Source organism: Phasianus colchicus, chromosome 6, assembly GCF_987193195.1.
Source record: "Phasianus colchicus chromosome 6, bPhaCol1.hap1.1, whole genome shotgun sequence".
Taxonomy (NCBI): Eukaryota; Metazoa; Chordata; class Aves; order Galliformes; family Phasianidae; genus Phasianus; species Phasianus colchicus.
Window position 1 is genome coordinate 11,956,510 of NC_143441.1, and position 21,292 is coordinate 11,977,801.

Below are 21,292 nucleotides of genomic sequence, written 5' to 3' on the forward strand. Positions count from 1 at the left end.
GACCAGAGATCCCTGAGCACCTGTGGCAACTCAACTCTGGAGACTCCAGCTTCTGCCTTGGCTCATGGAAGGGTGAAATCCTTGTGCTGTTTTGCAGAAAGCTCAAAGTCTTGTGAAGAAATCACCCAAATCTTTTATGAGTGCTTGAAGTGACTTTCTTTCTTCAGGTTTGTCCATCTGATCTCTAGCAGAGCTTAGGATAGTACGCATAAAATTTGAGAATTACAAGTGTTCCCATGTTAAATGTAACAAAATGGGAAAAGTCTTCAAGAAAAGCCACTTATTACTATGTCAGTGAGCTATTGTGGTCCTTTCGGTGTCAGTCCCCTTAATCATTGTTCATTGGAAAGACCTTAATTTGCACTGAGTTAATGATATGCTCTAAAGAGACACTGTGCTTTTCAGGTTCACTGAAATGTTATTTAACCAGCTGTACAAAACTGCCCGGAATATTCACAGTGCAGGAGCTGGTGCAAGGAGTATTGTCCTTTACAATTCAAGGTCAGGAGAAGGAAAAAGCTTCATGTTTTACAGTTTTACATAGTAAAAAGGCTCTGCAATTAGGTTCAGAGAAGCTTCTACGTGTAAGTTTGTCTTCAGTTAAAATTTCAGGGCTGGAGTTCTTTGCTGTTGCATGTTTTATGCTAAATTTTAATTCACAGGAGGCAAATGAAAATTTCAATATGTGAAAACGAAGCAAAGAGGGAAACAATGTAGAATAGCTAACAGCCTGGTGGCTGAAGTAGTACCTGTGATGCAAGGGAATGAAGTTAGTCTTTATGGTTTGAATCAAACAAAGTAGAGACTTTGGTCTGAATATCTGATGTCCAGGAGGAGCAGCTGAGTAATTTTCAGACCTTTCTGAGCAAAAGTTTCACCAGAACTGTGTGACTAGCAAAGCCTTTGAAAGTTTTGGGTTTTTTTAATGTAAATTCATGTTCCAATGAAAAGTACTTTCACCAGAGAAGTGAAAGGTGATCACCATTTGATCATCCCCATACTTGATACACAGCAATTACGACTCATCTCCATGTTAACCACGTGTGTTTTGGGTGGTTGGTTACTACAGGTATATGTTAGATGCTTTGTGTTTTATTCCTAGGACAAATGAGCCTTCTAGTCCTTGCATCTTATGAGACATTTTATTTTTTAATATTTTAACTGTTTTTAATATTTAAATCACAAGATTTTCTTAAAATTAACAGAATATGTATTAAATTTAATTATAACATTAATGTATTTTGTATTTGGGCTGTTTAATATTTTATGGGCTTTTTTTAAAATTTGTTAGGTAGGAAATAATGGATAACAATCTACTTAGATTGCACTGGTCTAATCCAACTGAAGCTGTCAGGTTATCATGGCAGAACAGGTCTCCCAGCACTGACAAACACAGATGGAGTCCTGTCAGCAATGTTATCAAGAAAGCACTCAGAGATCCCAGGGGGATTACATGAAAGCTTTCCAATGTAGTAACAATCTTAATCAGTTTATTTTCATTGCAGGCTGTACAGTGACTAAAAATCATCTCTCTGGCCCACGTTTGGGGTTTGTGACATTGGCCTGAAAATACTTATTTTCCTCTAACTCCCTAAACTTAAAGCAGTATCTTCAGAGAAGGTGTGGATGTTCAAGAATGTATTAGGTGAACACTAGCTTTTTATCTCCTACATCAGGTTTTCTGAAGAATGGAGAGATCTTCTGTACCTTCCATTCTTCCTGCAACCTAGAAAGCCCAGACTTACTAAGAAGGTCAGTGGTAGCTCTTACAAATTGTCCTAAAGATAAAGCTTTAAGGCTCTTCCCCAGAGAGCACTTTTATTCCAGAAAACTGGAGAGTCCCTTGGCAAGAGGGCTGCCAGGCACTTTAGGTCCTGCTTTTTCTGCACTCAGGACCGAGCATCATTCTTGTTCATCCCTCCTGAAATTATCTCCCTGTTCAGCTCTTGAGTAATATTAGCTAGTAGTTAGCACTGCATGTTCTGCACTGCTTTGCAGGTTTTCAGACCCTCAGAGTTTGGGCTTGCTGAGCTGAGATTCTGAAATCTGTACAGGATTGTAATTTGCCAAGAATGAGTATAGATCCTCAAGCATAATATTTCATACCTTCTAATGGAGAGGCTGTTGTAACTATAGGTTTTTTTTCTGAGTGGATGAGGTGAAGTTTACGCAAGCAGTTATGAACAGTGACATTTCTCTTTTCAAAGCTGTGTGTTTAAATTCCATCCAGATCCTTCTCAAAGAATTTGTATGTAGTATATATTGTAAATTATCTCAATTTCCTGGTTCAGAACAATAAAAAGTAACTGAGAAACTTAAAGAATTGAGCAAAGGACAAAGGTGGCCCTGAATAGGAAAGTCAGCTTCCTTAACAAAGGACTTTTTAACTAAGAAATAGTGCTTCTTTGCCATCATCTCAGTTATTCAGATTGGAGCTCCTGAGGCCTGGATATTAGTTTTTCCAGTGCTTGACAGCAGCTCTTCCTAGTCATTACTTGGAGGTTTGCAATTGTCTAATGTTTAAATCATACATATAAAAATTATTTCCAGACCATTCATGTTAAATGCTTCTTCTCCAACCTGTCTGTAGTTAGATATTTTTTTTGCCACTGCCGATGAGATTGTGCTTTTCTTTGAGCTCCATCACCTAAAAAGAGTTTAAAGTATGTTGGTTTCTTTTCACTGTTTTTGAATACCAATTAAACTGAAAACAATGGCTATAAATTATGGTGACCTTTGCAATGACTTTTCATTTGCAGAATAGATATGTGATGGTGCAAATTGCTGTTAATAATAATAAAAAGTATTAATAATGTCTTTAGGAGTTACCATGCAAAGTGTAAATTGCTTTCTGCTCGATAACAAATTTTCGTGTAAGGGTTACTGTATCATGGAAATTTTTGGTCTTGTTAAAATTCAGATGACCTAAAAATAATTCTACTCCTTCACCTCTGTACATTTTGTAATCTCAGCTGACAAATATGATTTTTCTGGATTTAATCAGCACTTTATAATGACTTCTACTGAGAATACAGCCTCTTGATTTTCCCTTGTTGGTCTACTAAATGTGTGGGGGCAATACAGGTGTTTTTTGGTCCGAGAACTCACAAAAGCCGTGACAGCCACAAAGAACGTGCTGTGGGTTAAATATCTGTATCCATGCTCTGTTTAGTGGAATTTGCCTCTTTATGGCTTTTGACTCTATTTTTTTAAAAAGCAGAGAAAACCAAAACAAAACTCCCTAAAGAAATACAGGACAAGAACAAGTTTTCTAAACGTGTTTCTGTAGACCAAAGATTTTTGGTAGCTTCTGAGACTGCTAGATAGTTATTAACTGTAGCATTCCCATGGAGTTTTATGAATGTGAACAAAAATTGACCAGAAGGAATCTCCTTTTGATGAGAAGACAGGGAGATTTCCACAGCCCTTTGACTTTCGGCTGCTCTTCCCCTCAAAGTTATCAAGTAGCAGACGCTGAAAATTTGGAGGTTTGGCCAAGTTATCTCTTTTCAAGAAATAGAGTGGAGAACAGATAGGTACCACTTATCTGTCTAGGACACTGAGTTTTCCACACAGCTGATCTATGCTAAGTGCTTGTACATGGCCTTGAGGTGCAGAGCATCCGATCCTAGATAACACTGCTTCCCTGGCTCCCCAAGGGCACGAAAAAGCTGTGTTTATGATCACTTTAAAGCCTTAGATACCAGGTGACAGAGTGAATTTCTGCTTAATCCTTGTTCATCCTTGTGTATGCAATAATGTGCATTTAATCTAATTTTGATAGAAAAAGAAAAAAAAAATCCTTTTGTGCTTGCTTTTTTTTCCTCTACTTTTCACTGAAGGCAAAAAATGGAGAGGAGATCCTCAGCCTGTGCTTTAACTGTGCATTACTTCTGTCCATGAAATTATAGCTATGACTAAGAACTTTTTCTTCATTGAAGTTACCAAGTTTATCACAGTTTGAAAGAGCTCAGTGCTTTTCCAGAGCTCACAGAGAAAAGGTGCAAACAGCATGAGAAGCCTGAAATTTATTTTTTGTTTATGTGTCTTCTGAGCTTTCTTTAATTTCATGCTGTCTGATGGCCAAGGTGGTTTTGTTGTTCTTCAGCAGAGGTGGTGAATAGATGGAAAGCTGTCAGTCCGTGGGGAGTGATTCTGAGAGAAGAACTTTCAGATCTAGCTTCCAGCTTCCTCCAGGTGTCGTGGGAGGATTCAGAAGGCCCAAAGCAAGACCAGTGAGACAGATAAGATGAACGTGAGGAAAAATAGTAAGAGGTCAGGGGTTCTTGTTTGATGCTGCTGGCTGGAAAACCTGCAATAAATTAACCAAACTTTCACGGTCCTGAAAGTCCTTTTCTTTTCTGCATTTTAATTCCTATTGTTGAGTTGGAGCTTTGTGCAGTGGAGCCCTACTTTGGTATGTGTTTGTCATTCCTAGTTCCCATGTGGGAAGCTCACAAGGTGGCTGTATCCAGATGGGCCTGCCAAGTAATCCTGGCTGGTCAGTGGGGTGCCACCTTCTGTAGAGTGACAAGGGCCTAACGAGATGAAGAAGGAAAGCAGCAGGAGTCCATCCCAGGAGGTTAAGTTGCAAGTCTTTTTCTCAGTATAAATTGACCTTGAAGGGAAAGTGCTGGTAAAGTTATACTACAAAGCAGATGTTCAGATCATGGTGGCAGCTGAAGCACTGCTCTTTTTAAGGTCAGTTTTGGCTGATGATACAGCTCAGAGGTGCGTGTGGCTGTCCATTGTTTCTTCTGAAAATTCGTCCTGCTTTAATAAACTGGACAAATTCCCTGTTCTAGCAAAGTCCAGAAATAGCAGATGGCTCAATTGTCAGGCATCAGCAAATCCTAAAACTGTGGGCATGACCCTTGTCCATGTCCTGCTGAGAAATCCACCTGCCCTCATGGTTGGGTTGCCCAATAGTTTGGCGTTTTCCGTAACAAGACCAAAAATTTAAGTGCTATTTGAGTATAGTGTGCTGTTGTTAGAAAAAGGCTCTCTTCAGCAGAAGTAATGGAAACTTAATAGTGTGTCTGAAGTTGTTGTTCTTTATTATGTTTTGGCACGAGAATGATGTCAACTGTTGGTGGATGTGTCTTGTCAACTGGATTTGTGTTCAGGGTTAGCACCAAATTTCACTGGAGCATTAGTGAATGTACTGAGTTGATCTGCACACCGTTACTTCTCCATTGTGAATCACACCAGCTGGTTATTGGTACTTAGCCCTGCTGCACAATAATCAAAGCAAGGGAATGGAGCTAGGCTTTCCATGCTCAGGACCCTGTTAGACTTGCAAGATGAAGGGCTGGGTGGCTGTAAAATATTGTTGACAAGGCAGACCAATGAGGCTTAATGCTGTTGTGTGCTTCTGGTTGCTGAGAGAGAGAGAGAGGCATGAGGAGTTTTTTTTCTGCTTGTGGAGTTGTTGGCATTGATTCTTTTGATGTAGGTTTTTCTCCTGTAATCCAATGCTCTGATGTGCTGGTTTGATGTATCATCTCAATAATGCAGGAAAACTAGGGGAATTCAGTGAAATGGCTTTATTTCAGTAGTGTCTGCCAAGGGAAGGATGTCAGTCAGTCACTGGCTGGAAGAAGTAGTGTCTTACTTCTGCGTGAGTCTGAGGTTCTTAATGTCACTGTTTGCAGACCTGTGCCCCCATTTTCAGACACTTCTCTCTGTTGTACAGTCATGTATGTAACCTGTACGGAGTGTAAGTTTTTATGTTGCTGTATTTCACAGTGGAATCCCTTTTCTCCACATTCCAGCAGCACCATTTTAGAGATGAGGAGAAACAATGGCAGAGGGACTTCAGTCGCTGCCTGAAATGAGAAGCCATGCTGGCAAAGTAATTGAAATGCCTGGTTGCCATTAAACTAGCATTTTATACACTTACAAGGAATGAGTTTAGGAGATAACAGTAACATACATATAACATACAGAATAGTTTAAAATAGATCATTTAAATGTTTTGCTTATGGGATCTGTTTAAACACTTTCATGAAATGACTGCTCTTCCATAAGTAAATGAAATCACTTTCCCCTTTGGAGAGATCTCAGGAGATCAAAAGGAGTTGATCAGTCTAAGTACCTGAAGGAAGGTAGTTAATATCCTTTCTCACTTAAATTTTTCCTACAATGCTTTGTGTCGCTGTTATCGAAATCATCATTTCTGGGTGGTCTAAACAAATACATTAAGACTTGAGTTTGGAAGAGATGGTGTTTGATATAATCAGAGCACATTGACTCATCTGCATGAGGAGACAGCCATGGTAGCACTGGTTTGCATCTATTCAATGGCTGGTAGCATCTGTTTGACTAACTAAAGGATTTCAGCTGTTAGAGCTGTCAATCTGATGTTTTCATGAGCACTAAAACCTTTGCTACTAGGAACTGCTGACTTTTTTTTCCTACTTCTGATTTACTTGACTCTCTGTGTCCTTGCCGATAACTACTAGCAAGGCTAATGCGTTATAAACTCTGAAAAGCAAAGCAAGCGGCTGTCATTTTTTGCACAACAGATGTTCCTGATCAGGAATCAGACAAAGGATCTCATCACTCTTCCTCAGAGCAATTTAATTTGTTCCATGGCACACCAGCCACATCCTGTCTAGTGACTGACGTGCACAAGTCCTCCTCCATTTTAGGATCAGTTCTTTTAATCTTACAGAATTATTAGCTTTTTTTTTTTCTCCGTACAGGAGCAAAGAGAGTGGAAAAAAGGAAATTGCTTCATTGCTTTCAGTGTCACCAGTAATGCATCATAATGAAAAGTAGCAAAAGCCTACATCAAAAATAGGAAATCCAAGTAGTACTTTTGAAGAGAACTGGAAAGTACTCAGCGAGCACTTTTTTGAAGAAATAAAAATGTAGATTCAGTGCTGTTTCTTCAAGCAGTTGTAAGGCTTGGAGGTAGCGATAAGCAGCATATAATCCATCAGATTCTTGTAATGCAACTTGGTGAGATGGAAAACTTGATGGTTTTTTATGGAAAGTTGTTTGCTGTGGATCAAGTTCTCTACTCGTTTGTCATTCAGGTTGTCCAAAATGAGTAATTACTGGGGGGGTTTGCTTACTTTTCGATTTAGTTTAATAGAACTGTATCACTCTGCTGCCCTTCTGTAGTGATCGGTTGTTATTGCTGAGAAATGAATTCTATAATTATTCTATATTTAATTTTCTAACTATTAGTCTAGATAATTACAAAATAAATTATGCTGTTCCAGTCTGCCTCTGTTCTTTTTAACGACCGCTTAGAGGAAACCCCGACTATGTCTCTGATACAAGAAAGGGAGAACACTCACTGTTGTCATCCAAAATCCAGGAAGAAAACTCTATAACTGCAGTGAGATGTTAGAAAGCAGCATTCCTTTATTCCTTACAATACTTACTGGGCGACTTGACAAATCAAATGCACTCTCTCAGAGTTCAGGTTCTACGTTTAAACAGCTAAGGCGTACGTATACAGTCTATTGGCATACATATTAATTCTTTCCCAATGACTCATTAATATATGCTAATGTTCTTTTGGGCACGCATAGTAGTGGCCTCACTTACTTTCCCCTCATTTTTCCATCAGCTTCATCGCAGTGACTTTTGGCTGACCTCCAGTTGTTTTTCCTCAATTTGGCAGATTTTAATTGCTTGTTAGTCCATAATGAGTAAATTTCTATCTATAGAAATTTGTAGTGATATATTCTGTATCACTATAATCCAAAACAGTGTGTGAATTCTGAGGTATAAGTGAATGCAAAGACAGGAGTAGTCTATTGTGACTCCAGTGCTTCTGTGAAGCAGGACTGTAGAGAAGAACACGGCTGTTCACACGCTGAGCAAACTTAAAATGGAAGGTTTTAGAAGTAGCACTCATTTATTCCTTTCGTTAAACTAATATGTTGGTCCTTAAACTTATATACTGATTCTTGTTGCTAGTCTATATTTCACTATCTCTCACGTTCTCTCTGCTAAATTTAAGCAGAGTAACGTTGTTGTGACCAGGAGGTTCTTTGTGTGTACATGTTAAAAATTGTCTATCTATAGGAAAAGAGCTGAAGAAATATTTGAGATTTTTGTTATTACCTTCATTAAGTGAAATTAATTACTTCTGAGGTTATGAAGACATTCTCCCAAGTGGTCAAATTATGACTTGAGTAGAAAAGATTTGGCCATCTACCAATACACCTCAGAAGCAGACAGTGTTCAGCAAGTAATTCCCAAACTAGAGTGAGGTAGCTTAGCTTAAGTTGTCTGATCTGGACTAAATAGATGTTCTGCTTCAATTACTGTGATTGGGCTGAAGGGGGCTATCTTGCTGAGGCACGATAACTTTATTATATTAGATTATTTGCCCACAGAATTCTCTTTTGTTTTTGAATGGTTGCAGTGAGAAAACAGAACCAACATAGTGAACAAGATGTTGTAGTAATCAAGTTCAAACTTCCAGACATCCATATGACATTTATAAGTTTTTTGTCTTTTCTCCCAACTGGACAAATTCATCCTTATTGTAGTTCTGCTGATCACAACTGAGTCGTGCTTCACGTGAATTTACTTGTCACAGTCTGTTGGATTATCTGCACTGAGCTTTGTATTTTTGTGAAATCTTCACTCTGTCTGTGGCTGGGTCTCTCTCAATCTTTCTCTGTTGTCTCCTTCCATCTGATTTAGTATTGAAACATTGCTCTACTAAAAACTACTGTTGTGAGTTCCCTAGAATTGTCTTACCAGCCTAACTGAGGTCTGTCATTGGTCACCCTGTAGAGAAGGCTGCAGATTGCCTCACAGTCCTACCAAGACCTGCCAAAGATATGCTAGCAGGGAGAGGCAGGGGAAGCTGGTCTCACCTTGTTCATGTGGCCAGCCCTATTCAGGAATAGCAGTGGTTGCCCAACGGGCTACACTCACAGCTGTCAATCCTGATAATTGAGCAAAACTACTTTTAAAAGGCTCATTGTAGTCCATCACTGGCAGAAAGAGAAGCCACTCATATAGCCTCTTTTCCATTTTGCAGGTTGACAGGACAGAAGTGATTCGAACCTGTATAAATCCTGTCTTCTCCAAGCTTTTCACGGTGGACTTCTATTTTGAAGAGGTGCAGCGGCTGAGATTTGAAGTCCATGACATTAGCAGCAATCACAATGGGCTGAAGGAAGCAGATTTTCTTGGTGGCATGGAATGCACTCTTGGACAAGTAGGTGTCACTGCTATTTTTTTCTGCTTGTCTCACAGCTTTTCTGCGCGTATGAAATATATTCCTTGGTTAAAAAACTGATGGGTGAGATTCATCATTCATGACAAAATTTTTAATCAGTGCTTTGAACTGGATAATTAAGAACTTCTACTAGTTTGATTTACTGCTGTATTATAGCTTCAAGTCAGCCATTTCAATAGGAAACTGAACATCAGCAATTGGCATTATACAGCAAGAACGCAGGCTTTTTATACCAGTGCTAGGAAATAGTCTGATTTGGGAGAAAACTGTGGTTCCTAACATTATATGGGATTTAAAGCAAGTTCCAAGTCCAATAAATGCTTATGAATACACTTCATTCCCACAGACTAGTGCTTGGTGATGTGACAAATAGAGAGATAGGGTTGGATTCATTTCCATGACTCTCAGTCATCCTAAAGTTATATGTCTAGACTAAGTTTACTCCTCTGATTCCTGTCTTTAGTTCAGTGGAGAGAAACAGACACTTCCAGCTGTTGACTTATTCCACCTGAGACATCCGTCACAGATTAGGATAAATTGCTTTCATGAGATAACCATCTTTCCCCATCAGTTATTAAGAGAGTCAGGACGGCTGGCTTAGAGTCGATACGTAACCTGTTAGGTGACTAAATGTACAGCTGATGAGTCCTACTTGAAGGATCGATATCTAGAGGTTGTCAGAGCCAGATCTGCAGCAAATTCTTATATTGCTGACTGGTAGGATGCTACAGTGTCCCAGGAATGATAGAATTAATTTCTAATTGGCAGGCATTTTGTTATGTAGAGACATGAAACGCACATCTCATTTCTGTCCATAATAGCATTGCTGAGATGGTTTCCATTTCACTAAACTGTCTCTAAACTGTGTCTTCACTCTGTGGTCTAGGTTAGCCTGGATGAGGGAGGAGAGGAGGCAGTCTTTTACTTGTATTACTTTCTGCAGTGTTTCCACTGTTTGTAACCTGTGCAAGGTTGCCTATAAGTTGGTGCTTTTGTTTGCAGTTTCTCACCTTCTATTGTTGCTATTTCAGCCCCCACTGTATATTAATCCCTTTCTTTCTCTTTTTGCTGTCATTCAAGAACAGTCAATACCACTGGACCAAATGTGCTGAAAGAAAAGTTCTCTTATACTGAGATTAATAAGAAATATGTGTGCATTTACTAACTTGAAAGTGTAACATGAAGATATTGGTATTTAGGATTTTTTTCAGTGCATAGTGAAGTTTTTTGACAGAATTCTTGCAGATATTCTGTGGCCTTAATCAACAAAAATAAGCTACTCCTATAATGTTAAGGAGAATGAGAAAGAAATAAGTTATTACGATGTTTTTCTCACTGAATTGACTTGAAAATGAAGGGAAAAATGTCATTGCTGCTGCCGGTAGCATAAACATGTCTTTATAATTATTTGATCTCTATAAATAGCACACAGCTGGCTTGGTTGCAGTGTAATTTAACGGTAACCAAGAAAAAATAATAACAGTGTGAAATCTGTTCACGCTTATGTAGCCTTGAGGACTCTGATTCCATATTTAGATTTTTCTTGTGTATTTTTCTCTGCCACTGTATAGTTTTTATTAACTTTATATAGTTCATCAATTGATTTAAACCCCCAGATTGTTTGTTCTGGGATTGATATCCAAGAAAAGCCATTGGGAGGAGTTCAGCATTGAAAATCTTATGGTACAGTCTGTACTTATGGAGCTTAAACTCATATTTAGCTGTTTGATGTAATGACTGCATTTTTTACAACTTGGCTTCTAAGCTAATTTTGACATGAATTTGTTGTTCTACATCAATTTTAATGGCTGAATAAAATGCCTGTCTGCCTATCAATTCACTTTCCATCGCAAGTAAGTCTTATCTGAGACTTCCAGATAGGCTGTAGAATTTAGGCATAGGCTAAAGGACTGATTTCCAACCTACTCCCCAGAAATGTGCCAACTTCTATTGCTCTATTCTAGATAACAGTTGATCTAACAGATAGAGATTGTCTGTTACCTGGAGCTGTTTGCAGAGCACTGTTTAGATCTGCAGTAGCCCTTAATTTTTGCTTGCATTATGCAATATTCCTACCTAAGAGAAAATTAGTAGGGTAAGAAATACCAGGAAAGGCAATAGAATGATTATACAGTAAGCTGACAGAGAGTTTCACATTCTTTAGGAATACTGGTCTATCTAAATCTTACATCAGCCTAATCAATACAAGCTTCTTAGAAATTTGGGATCTTAGATGAGAAAGGTGGAAAAATAATGACACAGAAAATGTCATTATTCCTGGTCCTCTCCTAAATGCTGTGTCCTGAGAGAGTGAGAAGAACAGTGATCTGCAGCCTGTTTGGTCTTGAACATATGCTGTGCAGTAATACCTTACTGGATATCCAGCAAGAATTTTTCCTGCTGTTTTTGCTTGGACAAGAAAAATCTGTGACTCTGCTGGTAGACGCTGTGGTTAACTGCATTCTGTTGTCACCTGGTATTTCATATGCTGCAGTATTTATACACAGTAGAATAAGTGGTCATGGATAGTTAGCTGCTGAGTGCAATTAAGAAAAAGGCAACATGCTAAATAGATGCATCTGCTTAACACAGTTTGTTTTTTATCATGCTCAAGAGTTTCCCTTTTGTATAGAACAACATCATGTTGTCTCTTGAAGGGTTTGAGATGGAAGAGGTTTAATAGATTTTTGTTGTTTTGTTTTCTTTTGTTTTAAATACTAAAAATCTGTTCCACTCTGAAAGGCTCTATTTACAACTGTTTTACCAGCATCTTTAGAGTGTTCTGGTGATGAGCTGGATTGCAGTAAGTTAGCAGATACTCTATTTACAAAATTCAGTTACCAGTTGGAACAATAATAAGATCAAGAAAGCCCTAAAATGTTATGGAAGGTGCTAAACTCGAAATTTCAGACACTTTTTTTCTTTTCCTCACTTAGCAGCATCAGCCTTAAATGTGGTCTGCTTTTATGTGCAGTTTGTAGAGTGGAGTTTCTTAAAGAAATTCACATCTGGAATTCACATCGCACAACTGGATGTACCGTACTCCAACCAGTAAAGCTTTCCACGGGGAACTACTTATCACTTATTTGAAATATTAAATGCTGGGTTAAGATGCATAATGAAAGACTGTGCATTTTTATAAACTGTCAGTCTTTTTCATTCTACAGTTAACTTCCAAGCAACTGTACAAAAATAATTTCTAATATAATAACACTTTCTAACAGTCAATGAAGTTGTATGGTTCTACAGTATCTACTTAAGCAAGGATACTGTGCTGTGTTGTGCTTGTAACCTAATCAAGGTTATTTTGAATTTGAAGCTGAAATTTCGGGACTGTTCTGCTGCACGTAACAACTCCCTTCTCTTGGAGCAGGAGTGTTGGGGTAGGGCAGTGATTTGGCACTGTGCTTTCACTGCAACATAAGTGCCTTGGGATGCTCCATCAGGCTCTGCATCTGACTTCTTTCTCTTTGCTTTTGTGTGAAGTAGGTACTGTTCTTTGCCTGGGCACTGGTAAGCAGAGGCACATCTTTGCGATAAGCAGTGAAATCATGATGAACAGTAATATTTTTACAGCTATTTTGGGAAACCATTATATAAAGGTTAACTCTTGCTTTCATACTCATGCTTTAGGTGCTATGAATCACCTCGTCCTTGATTATGGTTTTACAGATATTGTCTGTAGTTATGGACAGTAATATCTAATTCTTTGCCCGTTTTTCCTCTTTTTCTTCCCCATCCACAGGGAAAGTGTTCAGGCACTCGCTCTGACTAATTATTTCCAACTGAATCCCCATCTAACCACTGAAGCTTTTGTGTTTCTGTTGCTTTTCTTCACTCAGAAAACAAAACAAAACAACAACAAAAAACCCACCACTGTAATTGTTTGTTTCAGAAGATAGGAGATGGATTTTTATTAGTCAAAAAATGATGAAAGAAAAATCCTAGAGGGACAAACACTATATAATAATTGATAGCCTTAATTGTCAGAGCATTCAGCCAGGGTAGCAAAACACCAAACCCAAGTCTTTTTCTGTTTGTGTCTTAATGCCCTCATGTGTTCTGAGCCTTTCTAAAACTTTTTTATAGGGGCATTCTGTTTTATATTGGATGTACTTCATAATGCATTACATTTGCATCATTTAATACTGCAAGGGCTATTTCTAATAGGTGAAGTTCACTTCTTGATCACACAGGAATTAGATATCAGGAGGATGAATTAGATGCGCTTTTTCCTCTGAAGTTTTGACCAGAAGTCCCAGCCTGATCTTTAAGAAATCACCAAAACTGTACAATTACTAATGATCTTCCAATGAGAAAGAAGCAAGCCAACACATTTTTGATTTTCACTCAGCCATGCTTGTGACATCAGTAAATTATAGGAACCCATAAAACTGTTAATTCCTAAATGCTGTGAACCATCCCAGCTCAACAGTGATGGGAGTAGCTTTAATGGCTTTTCTTTCATTCCAGCTGGTCTCTACTGTCTGTGATCTCACAACTTGTTTGGTTTATTTTAATTTACAGATGTGTTAAAATATTGTTACAGTTCACAGCTCCATTACTTGTTTAACTAGTAGCACCTGCAGGGAAAACAGCAGATGTACATCTTTGTGTCTCAAGAACCTTTTCAAGTGTTATTTAGAGATTTCATATTTCCCGTGCATGCATATATGTACAAATTAGATTGAAAATCTTCCTTCTTAGTAATGAGTATTGCTGCTGCTTCTGTGCTTTTAGTATACTGTATGTCATTAGCAAATTATGCACTTGAAAATGCTGACTGATGATTAGCTCAGTTGTAGCCATTGCAAATCCCCTTGCTCTTGAATAAGAGAAAAGCTGAGAGAGTCATGATTGCACCTGAATTAATTAAATAGAAGTATTCTGTATGAGAATATCTGTTTAATAGTCTGTTGACAGCTTCAATAGTGCAGAAGACATAAGATCGGTGTTTTCAAGGTTTGTGAATTCCTGAATCCCATCAGATATCTGTATGCCTCCTTAGATATCTAAATACCTTTAAACACTTGACCTTTGATCTCCTCCAAATGAAGTTGCTCAGTTCATTAGTGGAATGAATAATGTACTTTATGAGATGTGAATATCATTTTCTACCAGGGCTGACTCTGAACACAAAGAAATCATTCACGCAGCCTTCTCGCACAACTTACCTAACCATTTAAACACCACAGTTTTCCCAAGGAAATTTTTGGTTTGCCATTACTGCATGATCTCTGGAGCTGTAAGATTTTCAGCTCTATATGAATCTTAGCAGTCACAGTTAATGGAATTACTTGTACAGTTAGTACTGCTTTGTTTTTACATGCTTTATCTTTTTGTATGAATTGCTGTAGCAGTCTTTAGAAAACTAATTTAAAACTGCTATTATAATGAGTTATTATTATAACTAATTATCTAATTATGAAAAAGCTGCATAAACTATATACTAACTAAATTCAAAGACATTTTGTGCTATTGATAAGCTATTTCCTGTAATAATGTTACTGTCTCCTGTGATACAGATTTTTTATTTTTTCCAGTCTTCTGTTTTGATTCACTGTTTTCAGGCACAAATCTTTAACAAGAACAGGGTGAGGTGTAATTCAGATGTAAATAGGTTGTGAGCTGATCAGTACCATAGGGAACAATAATCTTAAGGGGAGGTGAGCGTGATATAGAACATATTGTTTATACAGCAGGGATGATTACAGCAGTAAAGCTGGCACTAATAAGAAAAAAATAATAATTATGTGAGGAATTATACAGAGTGAAACTTTCTTCATAGTGGACACAGGTATCAGATGAACATAGACTCTTGCAGGGTTTACTTGGTATCTGCAAAAGGTGAACTCATTCCCCAAACCTTTTTTTCGGTCAGGCTAAGGCCACTGGCACTTACCTGCTGTTTGGACTTTCATGTTGAAATGTAGCATATGTGATGGTACCTGGGAAATGCATATGAAGACAAACACAAGCTCACCAGAGTCGTATAGATCTTGCTTTGTCAGAAAACAGGCTAAAGATGAATGTGATAAGAAGAGGGGGAAATCTTTACACTGTAAGACAGAGCTACCTCAGTTCTTCACCTACGTAGGTGAAAAAAGTCAAGTCTGCCTTTTTATTTTTGGGTACATAGACTCTTAAGGTAATTGACTGAAGTAGATGAGAGCAGGAGCAGAATAGCACACTAAAATTTAATGGATAAGCTTTAAGATATGTTTATAAATGCTAAATCTCCAGTCATTTGTCTAGCCGTGCCAGTTGTATCATTCTGCTTAACACAGCTGAGTGAAAAGCTCTATCACTTGGGGGGATCAGGGACACGCAGTGGCTGGAGGGCAGTTAGATTGCTGAAGAAAAATTTGCAGATGGTTGCATGGTTTGGTGAAAAAATCACCAGACAGCCATTTTTGGAAAGAATATGAATGCTGTCCTGCTTGATAGATCAGCGCAGTTCTAGTGGATGCTGTTAACACTGTTTCTACAAGTGTCACTGCTCTTTGGTGACAGATTGCTCAGCACTGTGCATGTCTCCCTGGGTAGCTTGGGGAAGAGAATCAGAAAGGTAAGAGCGTTAAAACTTGCGGATTGAGATAAAAGCAGTTTCCTAGGTAAAGCAAAAGCTACATGTGCAAGCACAGCTAAAGAAGGAATTCATTTACTCCTTCCCGTCCAGAGGCAGATGTTCAGCCATTCTCAGGAAAGCAGGGCCCTCATCCCATGTGATAGCTTCTTGGAAAGACAAACACACAACCATGTAGTATAGGACATCCCTTTTGGTCAATCTGGGTCAGCTGTTCCTGTTCCCAGCTCCTTGTGCACCTTCAGCTCAGCTCTGGCAGGGCAGCATGAGAAGCAAAAGTCTTTGACTCAGTGTAAGCACTGCTGTGTAGCAGCTGAAGTATTGGTGTGTTTTCAAGAGTATTTTCATCAAAATTCCAAAACACAGTGTCATATAAGCCTCTAATTGGACACCTGAATGCATTTGATGGTGGAGATTATCAGTCTAAAAGGCATTTGATTTAGAAGAAATATGCTAGTAAAATGTGACTAGGCATTCTTAGCAATTCTGGAAAAAGTTGGGTCTTCTAGAAGAGAACTAAGCAACTGCAAGTTTGTGTGACAGGATTAGCATATCTGGGAGAAGAATTAACACAGAGGTGTTGTGAAATGATTGTTAGGCTAAATTTGCTGTCTAAACGAGTAACCTTAGGGATCCTGTAAGGGAGTCCGATGGAAAGAGGAGACCAGTTTGAATAAATAATGAGGGATTGAAGGAGTTATTTAAAATTATCCTACTGTTTTTTTACAGGAAGCGTGAAACTAAGTTGTATACACCTTTGCCACTAAGCAGACTGTTTGCCCAGTCCTTGGTTCTGTCAAAATCAGAGATCAGAGGTTCACATCTCAGAAGAGTTAAAAAAAGTCAAGTGATGTAAAACATAAATAGAAAAGGAGCTGTGGCCCTTTATCCATGGGATTTTCAAGAAGCCTTTAACAAAAGAATATTGGTGTTATATTTGGAACCAGGATTCGCACCAACTTAATTCAGGCAAACAAACAAAGTTCTTGCAGCTTTTTGGTCCCAGGGGAAATACGGAGTGTGGTCATCAGGCCTGCTCAGTGGCACCTTGCAAAACTTCATCGGTGCTGTTTACAGAACTAGGACCAAGCCCAGCTGTTGATGCATACAGAACTTCTCCGAATGATGTATGGGATTAATCTGTTCCTACCAATGCTAAAATAAATAAGTTAAAAAGCCATTTTGTATTCTCCTCATTAGTTGGATTTATAAGCATTGGGAGTTCTGCACATTACTGTTGAAAATTATCCCTATATTTGATTAAGGAAGGAGCACACTGAGAAGTATTTTAAAAGGTCCTTACACAAGCCAGTTAGAATAGGTCATTATATATCACAGCTCACCTTACACTGTGCTGATTAGTCACGATTCAGACACAGGAGAGAGAAAACCTTCATCACAGTCTTTGAGTGGCTACGGAGCAATGCAGTGTACACAGCTGGTGTGAGTGCCTTGGTGCCTTGTTAGTGCCTTAAGTAAAAAAGCAAAGCACCTTATATATATTTTAATTTGGAGATAAGATCAAAGGGCAACGTGGGATTCGAGTTTTACTCACAGAAATGTGGAACATCTGTTCAGATCTTTCCTTAGCCTATTTGCACTTGAAAGTGCTAAGGCACATTTAGATAATCTGCAAGGGAATTTCTTGCCCCCATCTTACCCTGAGCTGATATCTCCTGGTAACAGAGACCAGAAATCTAGTTAAAACGGTGCTCATAAGAGGCAAATAAGAATTGCTTTGTGTATGTATCACCTCTTCCTGAAGCAGAACAGCAGTTTGTACGTTCTGTTCCTGTTCCTACCTCTTGCAAATTTATTGAGTATGATTCATATTATTGGACATGTGGCTCTTAAAACATAACTGTATCGTAATTTATATGTGGCTGTAGCCACAAAGAAACATAACATCAGTTCTTAAGTCTCTATTAGCTTCACCTTTTTAGGTCTCCGAGGTTTCTACATCCGTTTGTTCACTGATTGGTCGTGCTTTAATAAAACATTCCAAAAATACGTATTCTGGAAATGTAATGATTTCTACTAGGTTTGAACTGGATTCTATTATCTATTTAAAAATGAGAGGCATTTACACCCTGTACTTCTTCACATCAGGTTATACAAAACACCTTTTGTTCTGAAGGCAGAGTTTTAAATTGTTAGTTTTTGAAGTAGGAGTCCAGTCAGAGTCCTGATGAAAGAAAGGTGTGGTTAATTACCAAAGTCATTTTGCAAGTTCAAACATCTCTTGAAGCTGGAACTTACATGGATGTTTTCTAGACTGGTACAGTACTGCTGTTTAGGACTCGTTTTCTGGCAATCAGGTCAGCTAACACCTGTTCAGGAGGTTATTTGCACTGATACAAAAGAATAAATATAATTCATAGAATCATAGAATGGCCTGGGTTGAAAAGGACCTCAAAGATGTGCAGGGTCACCGACCAATAGACCAGGATGCTCAAAGCCACATCCAGCCTGGCCTTGAATGCCTCCAGGGGTGGGGCATCCCTCTCTGGGCAACCTGTTCCAGTGCTTCACCACCCTGGAGAAGTGTCTCTTCTGTCTAGTGAGAGCTGCTTTTTGTACACTGCTTGAACAAAATGGCGGATTTCCTGCTAGAGAATACTGATTCCTTGTCAGTTATCACAATGATAGTCTTCTGATCCCAAATCGCTAATTACAGTCTGAGGCAGTGATCTTGGCACATTATTGCCAGATGGAAGATTCATTTGACTGGCCACTTAATGAACAACTGGTAAATGTTTGTCCACAAATACACATATCTACATATGCAGGGTGCTCACTGTGTCACAAGGATGCTAATGGCTGAGAGAGCTAGTCTTATTAATGTGATCTAGTAATGGGAATGTCAGAGTAAATTAACGTTTCTTGCATTGTGAGCTGTCTTTCTGCCACCTGCATGGAAGCTCCCAAGCGTCAGGTTTTTGTCTACTCAGTGCCACCTAAAGGCTTTGACAATTTCCCAAGTAGCAAAAAGGGTTTTTAAGTTGTTCATGAGGAATGCCCTTCTGTCTTTCTAGGGGGTAACTGAAGGACAGGTTCCCCTCCAAGTTCTGTGTCATGAGGACATGCATACTTAACTTGTCTGAAGAGATTTCTGTTGCACAATACCCATAGCTTTCAGTAGAAGAGTTTATTGTGTTTTACAATATTGTCTGTACATCTTGGGGAAAGCAGGGAGCTCGTAGAGATGTAATGTGTCCTGCTGCCCATCTGCCAGAATTCATTGTTAGATGGAAAACCCATAATTTAATAATATCCTGAAAATAATCATATTTGAAAATCTCAAACAAGGTTTTTAACTTGCTCTTCACACTTCATAAAAGTGCTGGCTTAGCTGGCAACAGAAGAGAGGTATGAGTGATGTAAGGGGCTGCAGTGAAAAATCTTTCCAAGATCCTAGGGAGGAAGGACACTGAATCCTGGCGTTACTGGTCATCTTCTGTATTTTATCTGCATCCCTTGCTTCCACAGACCAATACTTGGGGAAATTTTCCAGCTAATTTGGAGAAGTGAGTGAGGTGATGACAGCAGTTGGCTTATGGAAGGCAGTCTGAAAAGGATGAGTGCCAAATTATTCCTTTAAGTAATAACCAGATGCAAAAATGCAGGGCAAGGAACAGCTGGTGATGAAAATTGTGAAATGGTCGTAAATACGGATGGAGAAAGTATCGTGGTGTTAAAAAAAAAAAAGGCAAATGCAATTCTAGAGTAAATTGGTAGGAGCTTGCAGCACACGAGAAGCTCTTCTTGCATAAGGGGGATCTCTAGTTTTATGTTCATTTTTGAGCATTTTTCTAGGAGTAGGACATTGATCTGCTGCTGAGGGCTCAGCAGAGAGCACTCATAATGGCTCCAGACCTTCAAAATGTGATCAGAAAGGAAAAATAGGACATAGTTGAGTTCTGCAGTGTAGAGAAGACTGTGGAGATAAGGTATTAGCCTTCAGAAATAAAGAATGCCTTAATGAGAAAGGGGAGAAGGCTCTTACCATTCATGGTGCATTAGACAGAAATAATAGGCTTTAATTAGAGAAACAGGTTAGCTCATAGGAAAATATATTTACAGTGAAGATAATGAGTACTGCAGTTAATTGCTGGAGAAGAGTGTTTCTTTGCCTCCAGATATCTGACATATATCTGTCAGGTACAGCTGACCCAGCTACAGCAGGTCCTGCATTAGGACTGGGGAGTGGACACAGTGATTCTGGAGGGATCCCCTCCAGCTCTATGCTAACCCTCTTGTTTCACATTTAAAGCTCTTCTAAAACTTGTTTCTGCCCTGTTGCCTGCATGAGGAGCTCAGTAAAATCTGAGGTGCTGTTTCCACATTTCTGTTCAGAAAATTGATGATTCCCCATGGGGATGTTAGTCCAAAATATCCTGTTTGCTCTACTCATAGCACCTTTTTGGCTGCCTGTGATTTTGTGTTACACGCCCTGTTTCAGTTCTGGCTGCTGCTTATTGACCTGGCTTATTGCTGAAATGTATGCAATGCCCAGGATTACAACAAATTGCCTGAAGCAGTTCTTTTCCCTTGGTGAGGGAAATATTCTTACAAAGAATATTTCTGCATATTTTGCCAAGGATCTCTATAGATCATTTTATTTGATCATTTTATAGATTTGCCATTCAGGTTAAGCTGCCCAAATAATATTGGGTGTGAAAAAGGACTACCCAAGGCAAAAAGCTATGCTCCAAACCTTGGGGTCCTTCATAGAAGAGAAACAACTTTTTGCTCAGTGTCTGTGCAGATGTGGCAGAATTCTGTTCCAGTGTTGTTGCATTAAAAATAACATTAATTATGATTTCTAAGGTCTATTCACTTACCTCTGCAACTGGCTGAATTTTGAACTTTTCCAAATACTTAAAAAAAAGAGTATATATAAAATAAAATAAAATAAAATGAAGGAAGGGAATAGTTTTAAGGTAGCATTGACTTTAGAGAGAGGAAGAAAAGAGAAACCTAACATATTGGGACATCAACTGTAGAGTAGTTGGTAGATTATGTGTAGCTTTAAGGTTTTTTCCATTTTCTAATATTTTTATCGATCTAGTTTAAAATGTTGAAAGATTGTTATGGAAATTTAATGATTATTATAATAGGAAACAATATATTTTGTCTGGGCTACTATACTAACACTTTTTTTAGGTACATTTGTAAATTGGTTGGTGGACAAGCTAATTTATAGTGCTGAGTTCCAGAGGAGATTTGGTACCTGATAAAAGGAGATGACTTTTGGAACTAAACCTATGGGGAAGCCTGCCTGCTTCTGGGTTTAGAACTGTAGATGTTTTGAAATAAAATAATTGTGTTCTCTTTGAAATGTTTTTCAGTTTCCTATAAAAATAAAGGGGGGAGGAGGGCTGGCAAGTCTGATAGATTTATTGTATGCAGCTGCTCTCTTGTTGTCCCCATCATGGAAACAAACTCTGGAAAACATGACATGCAGTTCCTGCTACTCTGTTCTACTC

General features: G+C 38.6%; 1 protein-coding gene across 8 annotated transcripts in view; it reads left to right on the top strand.

Moving 5' to 3' along the window:
* CPNE4 (copine 4) overlaps positions 1–21,292 on the top strand; it is a 283,000-nt gene that overhangs the window by 163,739 nt on the left and 97,969 nt on the right. For all 8 annotated transcript variants that reach the window (XM_090142441.1, XM_090142447.1, XM_090142443.1 and 5 more), the window contains one exon: positions 9,017–9,196. In XM_090142441.1, the coding sequence (XP_089998567.1) occupies positions 9,017–9,196 (180 nt within the window). The remainder of the gene's footprint in view (positions 1–9,016; positions 9,197–21,292) is intronic.